Raw genomic sequence first — 11,987 nt, 5'->3', positions numbered from 1 at the left:
TACTTTGATTGTAACATTTAAATGTATTCTATATATTTCTATTTCTGGTTTAGTGGTTTTTCAGATGGTTTCCTTGTAAACACCCATATTTACCGTCAAACAGACACATAATTGTTATAGCTTCGCAGTTATTTTTTATTTTAGATATCACATTTCCAACTCTATATATCCGAGAATGACCCGATCCATTTGCACCTTTTAATTGCTCCAATATCTCGAGGATCATCAGAAACACTAAGCACTTCACATTTATATTCAGGCGATTCACGGGAACCCTGACAAACTTCGGGAAATGGTTCCTTGGATTAAAACTAGGAAAAAAATGTCCTATAAGCATATGTCCTTAACTCTTTTGTTTTCTATTTGTACGTAAAAATAGGTTTTTTTTAGGTTTTCAGTGTATCTGTTGAACATTTTGACCTCTAGATTGAAAAATTGACAAGATATTTTGATAAAACTTGCATTGATAGATAGAATATTACATTTCGAAGAAATTTCATTACTATTTTGGGCAAACATGTTGGTTATGACTGTTAAAATAAGTTAAAAAAATATATTTTTGAAAAAATCTAGATTATAAATTATTTTTGTTTTTGACAGCTCTTCATGTAGTAACCATTCAAGCTTTTGGCTTGCAACTTAACCAAAAGTTGTAGAATTTCATGGAGAACAAGTAAATGTGAATTTATGTATACCTTTTAATGGGATTATTTTTTTCAAAATCTAAAAATCGTAAAATATTAGAAATTAATCAAACTAAGCAAAATAAACAAAATTTTATATTAAGCTTATATATTTTTTTGTGTGAACTGGGAGAAAACCCTAAAAAATTCTCCGAACTTGAACATATTTACTCATATATACATTTTTCTGTTTCAGGAATAATTATTGCCGAATAGAAAATTCCCAAGGAAGATACTGACCATTTACGGCCACCGGCATTTAGTGTTTGCATTGTAAAGCTCAGATATGTAGCCGAATTTTTGGTGAAATAATAACATTTTTAATGGTACAGTAAATATAAAAAAATTTAGTTTTTAAAGCTTTATGTATAAATCCCTGAACAAAATTTCTTATTGGATTTTATTTCTGGCTCTGAGTGGAATTCGGTGCTAGAACTTCAAAAGCATTATTGATGTATATTACTTTCCTACAATAAATACAATTTGAATTTGTTAATGAGGCAACACTATGGAACATATCTTTTATACTTAAGTGAAGTGATGGCTTAAAAGTTGTAAATATTTGTTAACTATTGTTAGTGTTATATCATATTTTGAATTGATCATTTTAACTACTGTGTGGTTTAATTTATTGCATGTTTTTATGTTGTCGTCTGGAAATTACACACATATAATTTTAAATTAAACTGTCCAGAAAATGTTTTAGCTTGTGCTAAAGTTTATGTTTAAAATATTCTACATTATTTTAAAACAAATCAACATTACTACAACATTAGTTTGTATCGTTACCTGTATGAATTTATCTTGTAAACTAATTAATTTAATTTTTTTTTATTATATTTGTTTAAACTAATTCTTATATCTGTTAGCAGGAAGTGTCTTTATGGGTTTGATTAATTTTAAACTCTACAATCATTAGTTTTAAAATATTTATCTTTGCCATAGCTATTTATTTTTATATCGAGTTTTGTAAATTGATATTGTACTTTGATGAAAATGTCTACTTAGCTTTTTCTGTAAGGTCAGATTACCTTGAACCTAAACTGAATGAAAATATTTTTTTTCTTTCAGTTTGACTCAAACTTTAATTATTTTTAAACCAAATTAAAAAAAAACTATTGTACATGTTTTAGAGGCAAAATTCCAGTATTGGTCTATTTTTCCATTGAAAATAAATTTTAACATAGTTTACATCACACATAGTTTGCGAGTTGATAAATTAAATTTATGGAATAGTTTGAATGGCAAAAAATCATCTACATTATACATTTAATAAGCTCACATAATAACATTACCTTTATTGCATCAATACTTAAGTCTGTAATATCACATTTTGTTATAAAACACATTTTTTCAATATTTATGTGTAAAGAATATTCCTCTCAAGAATTATTTAAATTTTCTTATTTTATTTTTATTAATATCACTAAACTGACTGAACAGTTTTTGCTGCCTCATTTTATTTCTATTGAACGGGAAAGAAAGTATTTTAACATGCACAGTTCCAGGGAAAAAAATTTATTTAATTCAAATTCAAATTAATTTTTGTTTTTTTTAATTTTGGTAAAAGAAATATTTACTTAGAAATGAGGTAAGCACCTCCAAATTTATTTTAAAGTGATTAACAAATTTTATCAAGTATAAAATTGGATTTGTATTTCAATTTACCAAAGTTACAAATGCATGTTTAACTGAAAGTTTAAAGGGTTAAGTAATAAGGATCGAGTGGTTTCTGTTTAGCTCGAAAGTATTTCTTCATTTTAACATTTGAACTGTCACTGTTTTTGGTGCATACATGCATCATGGTGTTATATTTTTTTTCTGTAAAACACTAAGAAATTGTATGTTTATTATATAACGTAAGCTTTGACTATGAATACATTAATGTAGGCATCCCGGACAATATATCCAAGTTGTGCCCAGATTAAAAAAAGAAAAGTACTTATGTCAATCAGTTACCGGCAGAGCAAATAGAGTTTTGAATACACACCAACTCTTGCCAAATTAAAAGAGAAATAATAAGTAAAAAAAGTACCTACGTCATCATATTAGCAACTATTTCCTCCAGTACAAACTGCCAACAGCTGATTCATATAGATGGGATGTCTACTTTTGTATCCAAATTTGTGGTACCTAATTTAATAATCCTGTGTAAATATTAAATTTTCATGCCGCTTGCACAATCAAAAACTCACATTTTTAAACCTATAAGCTGTTTATCCTCTGATTAAGTTGTATGTACATCTCCCTCATGTAATTATACTAAAATATTTGTATATACCTATTGATGAATCTTGTAACAATCATAATATTTTTCCGATCGGGAACATTGTCTGTGATAGGAATGAAGGTAAATAAGATGGCTGTTATTTCTAGTTTTATTTTACGTAATCCAAGCACATTGAGGTATATATTAATTTAATCTCTTATGTATACATTTAATAAATACAGTATTTCTATATTGTGTGTGTTTTGCCATAACCAAATCCTTGTAGCATTTTTAGAAGGAAATTATCAAAAGTAGTTACATTTAGCCCTCTGCTAATGTAAATTGATTTCTATTAAACAAATTTGTTATTCCTATTCCGTTCCTATTATTATTAAAATATTTTTGTTAAATTTATTGATAACACAAACTATAAAAATAAATTTCAAAAAAGTACAAATAAAACTACTAAGAACTGCTAAGAAAAGTTAGTAAAACCACCTACAACTGGGAATTGGCAATCTCTTTGAGTAAGACACAATGAATGAAGCAATGTATTGTTAATGTTACATCAGGCGATAAAACACAGGAACATGGAGATAATAGTAAGCCTCACTGACACTTGACTCTTATTGATGAGATAAAATACCAATCAGTGTTCGAGATTTGCATTTGCATTGTATATATGTTTAGTAAATATTTATATGAATCGTAAACTAAATATAAGTTACAATTAAAGGAAAAAATATAACCATTCATCAAATACGTTTCGGATCTACTTTAATAGCAATAGATGAGTAGTAACAAAAAAAACTAAGATACTGCTTTTCATAAATTAACATAGCACATTGAAATTAGAAAATAGTTGAAACTACTAATTTGTCCACTTATAGGAGGTGTTAGGGGTAACATCCCCATGGAAAAATTCATCTTCAATCTTCGCCAACTCCATCTTAGAACAGAGACCAAAATGATCAATGTGAGTGGCTCAGTCCGTAGCGGGGCTGACTACATATTCATGTTGGGAGTGATGTACCTAGTGGGTTGGGGCTCTGGTGCCCGCCACTAAATTTTATCAGTTCATTGCAGTCTTTAGTACTGTGCCAACCTTTTTATAAAGTACAAAAACCTTAATGGTGTAGCATTTTTGGTTTTTTTACGCCTTCACCTCTACAATTTAAAATTAGCCAGCCTTGCAAAGGTAATCTTAACTAATACACATATAGGTAACTCACACTACAAATACTGACACTCAAATAAAACTCTTGTAAACAGTACAAAAATGTAACATTGCAAACTCCAAATGGCCAATCCAGCTAAGATAACTCAGTCAAAACCACTTTGATCTTGAACCAAATCGATTGAACCTTTTCTAACCTTGTCACATTTTAAACACATAAAATCAAATAGGTACTGATTACACTGAATGCTGAAAGCTATCTGTTATTCATTACATGATGAAAATCAATAAACGGTCTACATATACATAATCTTTGTTTATAAAGTTATCTGAGTAGCAAAATTCATATCATGCACTGATGCAATGGAAATTTAACCTTGCTACCCCCTTATCAGTTTAATACCTTTTATCACTACTCACCATTATCTGAGTAGCGTCAATCCTCAATTAATTGATAATCTCTCGATTGAGTAGCGATTTTTTAGCTGTTCAAGACAATCGCTTCTTTGTTTGGTATCGTGTGCATGGTTTTCAGTGTTGTGAAGACAGTTTACACTCAAACCAACACTTTTAGTGTTGTTGAAAGTGTTTTTTTAAATAGTTTTAAAACAAATCCTAATGTTGGTTGAGACGGTGACAATCTCTCGGACCAGAAAACTCTATCTATCGACGGATACTGAGAGAGAAAGGAGTGACGGTAAGTTAATTTTAAAACTGGATAGAATTAAATTAGAGTAAAATGATCCATCAAATTTTGAGCACTTGAAAATTTGAGGGACTTTTGTAATACTTTTCTTTGTGGGCTTCATTCTCACTGGACGTAAAGGAAAAGTATGGTCAGTTTCTAAATATAGGGAGTGACTAGTCAAAAAACGCATAAATGAAATCAAATAGTGTATGTGGACAGATTCAATAGTTTTTTTTTATAGCTGTAGTATATATTTACTACGTATTTAATTTCTTATTTATAAACTGCTCTCAGCTGTTCAAGTTTTCTTTTGTACCTGATCTTGAAAGCGGAAGATAAGTGGTAAAGGATAAGAAGGTAGAAAACATCATAAACTCATTATGTTATTGCGGTGTTAGTAATCAGAACCACTGCTTTAAAAGAATTAGAGCAGTTTGTATTTTTCCTTATTGTATGTACGGGGACCTAATTTTACCGTGATATATATTCACACTAAGTAAAACAGTAAATTAAAATATTTTTTGTGTCTGTTTTTTTCTCTGACCACATGTGGTTCAAATAACTTCAGGGTAACACTTCTTGAATTTGTGTACAAATAGTATTTAAAAAACTATTTATTTGACTAGGGTTACTGATTGTAGATTTTCTTGTAAAATAAAAATAAATGAAGTCAAAACACATTTTACATTTACCGAAAACAAACCTAACTTATAATAATAGTCTTCAGCTATCTACGAGAATAATAAATGTACAACTCTCAGAGAAAAAAACACGGGTGACTAGTTAATATTTTTTTTTTAAATCAGAGAGTGCTTTTCCTACCCCACTGAGAAAGGGACTCCTACACTACACCACTTATTGGGACTGTGAGTGTACTCAAACATTTCAAAATTTATTTTAAAAAATTGTCTATGTTTTTATTGTTTAACTAAAGTAGTCGCTACATTTAGGAGTGACCTAATACACCTTTTACCAAGAACTTATTGTTATCAATCCATGTGTCTAGGAGAGGTAGAAGATGTTAAATTTTTATCAGTTGTCGAACTTTGCCAAGTACTTGAGTTTAAGTCAAGTACCCTTAGCGGTTACAACTTCACTTAACAACCTAGATTACATGTCAAGAATGAACTTTTGTAAGTGCCAAACACCTAACCAAAACAAAGGTTCCCATTGTGATTCCAATTGATTGTGACTGTGAAATAGGTGTCAATCCCAAAAAGGTGAACTGCATCTGTTTTTTTTTTTTTTCTCGTGTCTACGCCAGTGGCATTTTTGTAATGATGTCAAGCACTTTTAAGGGAAAGCGGTCCAAACCCATTACAGTTTTGTGGATGTGCCAGGGATTGAACCCGTCTCTCCCGCACCGAAGTCCGAGATGCTAACTACTAGGCTAGCAACACACCCTTTTTGTCTGTAACAGTTAAATCAATATTTTACAGCTTGACATTTTACCTTAGTATTAGCTTTGCATATGTTTAATGACTGTTTTTAATAGAACTTCTTTAGCCAGAATGCACTTTTATCATAAGCTGCTGGAATTAATGCCAGGCCCAGGCAATATTTAGATAACACTAATTCATTTATTATCGCTCATGATCAGTAGTTTATCTCTATGGTTAAGTGACAACTTTTATCTCTGTGCGCAAGCGCTGACAATTTTATTGGTGACTTTGGTGGCGGTACAGTACTAGCAAGCAGCTGTTTTGATTTATTCTTTCTTCTTCCCCGTTGCAGTTAAAATGGTTAGGTCCCTCTCATTGAAACAACTTTCACCTGTTGAACTACGAGGTAAGTCTTATTACTCCATGGAATAAAGAGCTTAAAATTAAATACCCCTGTCACAGCAAACCTGCAGACTAAGGGAATTTCAATTTGACTGATTGGATTTTTACTAAACTGTTCCCTTTAAAACTGTCAGATTTGTTTTCTATTTGAATAACATTTATTTTTATGAGTATGCTAAGGAGAAGGGAAAAAGTTTTTTTTTATAAAATGTGGATAGTATATAGGATTAAATTAATAAATTTGCCAAATTTCAACCAAAAATATCCATAAACAATCAATCTACAACAGTTTTCTTTTGCTTTTTAACAATAAAGTGGGAATTTTAAATGTACAGTTTTTATGAATTTTCTCTGTAACCTTTATTGTAGAACAATGCTTCAATATACAAAACTATTTGTTTTAAGCTATAAGCAATCACTGTATGTAGACAATTGTTGGGAATTTTTATGTTTCAAGAGTAAAAATTTACAAGAGTTATCCTGTAAAGCATAGTATGTACTGAGGAACGCTTGCTAAATAATGGCATTTTTATTATTTATTATTATTATTATAAAACTTTGGATAAAGAATTTTTTGAAAAGCTCCCAATCCCATATACACAGCTGATTTCATCAAGCTCAATCAAGTATCGAGCTCTACACATTCACGCCAAATTTCATCAAAATCTGACCAAAATTACTGGAGTTATCGTTTACAGACACACATGGTATATTTTTTATATATAAATTTACAATTTGAATGAATATTGTTTTTGACCTCTGTGGTCATTAAAACTAGGTGGCGTTCGCAAAGGCATCCACAAAATTGAGCGGAGTCATCAAGGGTTCATATTATAGTGTTTTGTCAAACTGCTGTAAAAACAGTTGTTTTAATGCATGCAATGTGGGTCTAAAGTAGCATTTTTACTCTTTAGGGAGTAAAAATAGTTTTTATCCTCTACGGAGTAAACATCAGCTGTTGTCAACTCAGTTGGAAATTTAGATTGTAAACGATTGAATGTATCGAAAATATGTATCGATTTGCGTGCTTCGTAATAATTTTAAACTACAGTCTACAGTCTCTTCCCATAGCATTTTAGCATTGCAGATACATTAATCCATTCCCACACTCAACACTGCTCACCTTTACTACTTCCTTCACCACCCCCTACGTCTTGGACCTGTTTCCCTCTTCCCATAGCTTTTTAGGAATGAAGATACGTTTATGTACTTGCTAAAGACAGTTCCCTCACTCTGCACTGCTAGCCTTTACTACTTCCTTCACCATTTCCTGCGTCATAGACGTGCGCTTCCTTCCCTTCTCATAGCATTTTAGGATTGAAGATACATTAATCTAACTGCCACAGACGGTTCTCACACTATGCTTATACTTTACTACATAGCATTTTAAGATTGTAGATACCTTATCTAATCGTCATACACAGTTCCCACACTCCGGACAGCTCGCCTTGACTACTTCGCTTCACCACTTCCTACGTCCCGGACCGGTTTTCCTCCCATATAGCATTTTAGGATTGCAGATCCTTTAATCTAATCGTTATAAACAGTTCCCACACTCCGAACAACTCGCATTTACTTCTTCCTTCACCACTTCCTACGTCACAGACCTGTTTCTCTCCGTTTCCATAGCATTTTAGATTTGCAGATACCTTAATTTAATCGTCATAAGCAGTTTCCACACTCCGGACTGCTTGCCTTTACTACTTCCTTCACCACTTCCTACGTCACGGACCTGTTTCCCTCCCTTTCCATTGCATTTTAGAATTGTAGTTACCTTAATCTAATCGTCATAAACAATTTCCACACTCCGGACAGCTCGCCTTTACTACTTTCTTCACCACTTCCTACGTCACGGAACTGTTTCTCTTCATTTCCATGGCATTTTAGAATTGTAGATACCTTAATCTAATCGTCATTAAAAATTCCCACACTCCAGGCAGCTCGCCTTGACTACTTCCTTCACCACTTCCTACGGTGTCGCGGCCCTGTTTTCCTCCCTTCCCATAACATCATAGGATTGCAGATACCTTAATGTAATCGTCACAAACAGTTCCCACAGTCCGGACTGCTTGCCTTTACTACTTCCTTAAACCACTACGTCACGGACCTGTTTCCCTCCCTTCCCATAGCATCATAGGATTGCAAATACCTTAATAAACATCCTACGTAAACAGATCCTACACCCCAAACAGCTCGCCTTTACTACTTACTTCACCACTTCGGCTTTCCTACGTCGCGGACCTGTTTCCTTCCCTTCCAATAGCATTTTAGGATTGCAGATACCTTAATATAATCGTCATAAACAGTTCCCACACTCCGGACAGCTCACCTTGACTACTTCCTTCACCACTTCCTACGTCGCGGACCTGTTTTCCTCCCTTCCCATAGAATTTTAGGAATGCAGATACCTTAATCTAATCGTCATAAAAAGTTTCCACACTCCAGACCGCTCACCTTTACTACTTCCTTCACCACTTCCTACGTCACGGACATTTAGCTAGTGTTGTCATTACATTTATGATCCACTAGCTGTACCCGCGGGCTTTGCCCCGTTTAACTTCATATGTGAGCTCGTTCGCATGGCTCAATCACGTCCTGGTTGAAGTTCGTTCGCTACGCTCACTCACCTTTACGGTTGGAGCTCGTTCGCTGCGCTCACTTGCCTTCAGGTTAGCTCGTTCGCTACGCTAACTCGCCTCCGGGTTGAAGTTCGCTCGCTACGCTCACTCACCTTTTGGTTGCAAATTAGCTGTTGTCATTAATTTAAAAAAAAATAATAGTGCTGCACTCTGTTGGTAATCCTTGTAACTTTAATGCTATTGAATATCACAGAACAGAACCAACTTGTTAAATTGAAACAGCTGTTATGATTCATTAATTCCATTTAAATATGAGTACTCATTAGGTTAACATGGGAAACTCCAGAGCCACTGGGGCGGAGCCCGAGAGTCCGATCAGAATAAAAACCACTTAGTTTTCCTATTTAATGCCTAAAGAATCAGTGTACCAAATTTCAGCCTCCTAGGTAAGTGGGAAGTGGGAGAATTAGTGATGAGTGAGTGAGTGAGTCAGTCAGTCAGTCAGTCAGTCAGTCAGTCAGTGAGGGCTTTGCCTTTTATATATATAGATACCATTTCTGTTCTAATATCTGTGGAATAATGCTATCAGCTATTTCTTTATCTAATGCATTCAAAAGTCAACAGCTGATCATATGTCTTTGTTTATGTGTCAAAAACTGCTTCCATAAGGATTACATTGAAACTTTGAGACCCAGTGGGGCGGATTCCTGAGATACTTTTTTAACGCCATACAGATGTTGGCACTCACCGGTATGGTCTTTATCACCATGCAAAATTTGAAAACGATTGGTTCAGCCGTCTAGGAGGAGTTTGTGTATTACGAAATGCATAAGAGTCGACGTATAAGAGCTTCGCTCGGTTCGCTCGCTCCGCTCAATAAAATTAGATGGGTACTCTGTCTTTTCGTGCTTTGGTGATCACTTTTCATAGGAAAATCCACTAAAAGATGGCAAATATGTTTTTTTATTGGAAAGTAAAAATAATCTATGGTACTGTACATATATACAGTATGAATACAGTACCTTATTTTAGGAAAGAAAAAGGTTTCTTGATTTAATACGTTTTTATAGAAATAACCATGCCTATTTAACTTTAATTTGGACTTATCTTTATCTATACAGTATAGTTTTAAAACTCAATAATTAACAATATTGACTATATTAGACAGAACTATTAATTCAATCACAGCGCTAGTTTCACACCTACACTTTAACTTTAAGCTTTGATAATTTTCCATAATTTAAATCTTTTTTTTTTTTTAATTAACTAAGTTAAATATAAATTTCCAAATTAATAATTGAAACACTTTATTTTCAAAAGAATAAACATTAGCATATCTATCTATCTATATATTAATAGGCAAGCATGTTTCTTTAAAACCTTTTTTCTCAGCTCGTGTGCATCGTAGGGAAAATCTACGCATACCGTTGGAAAGCTATTTTCCTGTAGGTGTGCAGAATCCCTTTATAAATTTAAATAGGCTCAAAGATAAGCACAAAAAATGAGTTTAAAAATTTGAAAAAATTAACATGGATCTTATGCGTTGCTATGCTGGTTACGAAATAACAACGAAATATAAACAGAAAATCAAAACAAATGGAGGAAACTCCAATCACATGTTTTATTTACAGTGTGGGGTGAAAATAGATAAGTGAGTACATTACATATTTTTGGTCGAGTTTCGACCACTGGACGACCTCTCGTATATACTAATTAAAAGTATTGTAATGACAACTGAAAATACACCTAATGGAAATAATCCGCATAAAGTTATAACATAAAACAATTTACAAGTAGGTAGTGCAAACAATGCAAATTCCAAAAGTGAAAATTATAACCCGATTTAAACTGCGTGCAACGCAGTCATGTATAGAAATTGTGTTTTTTAGTTCGTAGGCAAAAGTAGACGTATGCTAAGCTTTTTTTTAAAATAAAATCACATATATATATTTGAGATACATGTTTTAATAAAACACATTTTTTCATGAAGTAGTTAAAATAAACAGAGAAAACGGACGACTGTAGCTTTTAGTATGCACATTGCTAAATACTATTACTGTGATGCTCATACCTAAAACATATACACTGATGCTTTAACACATACTTCAGTCCGCCATCGTAGCGTAATATCTTTGTAATATATTATTACCTACGACAGTTTTTTAAGTAGTCGTTTCTGTTCAGTTCTTAGAATTGAAAAGTTTCACATAGGTAACTCATTGTTCATCTATTTTCATAACTCATAGTTTTTCTCATAACAAGGACAACGGACCAATGAGGTTCAAGGATTGAGAGAGAAGTAAAATTGTAAGATTCGAACTTCAACTAATCAGCTGTTCCGGCCAATTTAATTGTCGAGAGGTGCAATTAGTGTTTGGTACAATGTTTCTTAATTTTATACTCGTAGGGAGCAAAAAACGTTCTCCTATGAGAATACTATGGGACAATATTGAAAGTGCATGAATGTTTTAGTTTATAAATTAAAAAACGGCACATTCGCACAATCCAATTCTATTCATATAAATTTGCCTTTGAAAGTAAGATGTGTTAGAGAAAGGTCAGTGTTTAAACAAGCTGTTTAACAGTCAAGTAACACTACTTATACTTCCGGCACTTCCGGTCATCGGCAACAATTGTTTCCAGTAGATCAATACACTGTTGAAGTCAGAGCGTTTTAAAACGGTTAAATTTTACTTTTAAACGTGGTTAGCATAAAACCATTTCAGTTGGACTAATTCCGCTAAAGCTGTCTTGGAATTGCTAAAAATAAGATAAGTGTCATAAAGAATATTTTTAGATGCACTTAATATGCCAGAAATGTTTTTTTTTTCTGACCTTTTATCTGAGCTAAAGAGCCACCAATTGTC

General features: G+C 32.8%; 2 protein-coding genes across 5 annotated transcripts in view; both read left to right on the top strand.

Moving 5' to 3' along the window:
- The window catches only part of LOC129000137 (uncharacterized), a 29,214-nt gene extending 27,751 nt beyond the window's left edge, over positions 1-1,463 (top strand). For 2 of the 3 annotated variants that reach the window (XM_054427064.1, XM_054427061.1), the window contains exon 10: positions 880-1,462. In XM_054427064.1, the coding sequence (XP_054283039.1) occupies positions 880-922 (43 nt within the window). In that variant the 3' untranslated portion in view covers positions 923-1,462. Of the gene's footprint in view, positions 1-879 lie in introns of all 3 variants that reach the window. The other variant, XM_054427060.1, reaches the window with a different exon arrangement.
- Positions 1,464-4,595: 3,132 nt separating this feature from the next.
- The window catches only part of LOC129001474 (sodium-independent sulfate anion transporter-like), a 39,500-nt gene continuing 32,108 nt past the window's right edge, over positions 4,596-11,987 (top strand). Inside the window, exon 1 of one of the 2 annotated variants that reach the window (XM_054428772.1) lies at positions 4,596-4,766. In XM_054428772.1, the coding sequence (XP_054284747.1) occupies positions 4,688-4,766 (79 nt within the window). In that variant the 5' untranslated portion in view covers positions 4,596-4,687. Of the gene's footprint in view, positions 4,767-6,408; positions 6,546-11,987 lie in introns of those variants that run through there. The other variant, XM_054428773.1, reaches the window with a different exon arrangement.

The sequence above is a fragment of the Macrosteles quadrilineatus genome, unplaced genomic scaffold (genome assembly GCF_028750875.1).
Source record: "Macrosteles quadrilineatus isolate MER2022 unplaced genomic scaffold, UCM_ALF_1.0 Scaffold_8__2_contigs__length_117827958, whole genome shotgun sequence".
Classification (NCBI taxonomy): domain Eukaryota; kingdom Metazoa; phylum Arthropoda; class Insecta; order Hemiptera; family Cicadellidae; genus Macrosteles; species Macrosteles quadrilineatus.
The sequence above is the reverse complement of the archived record's forward strand: the minus strand, read 5'-3'. Positions and strand labels throughout refer to the sequence as shown.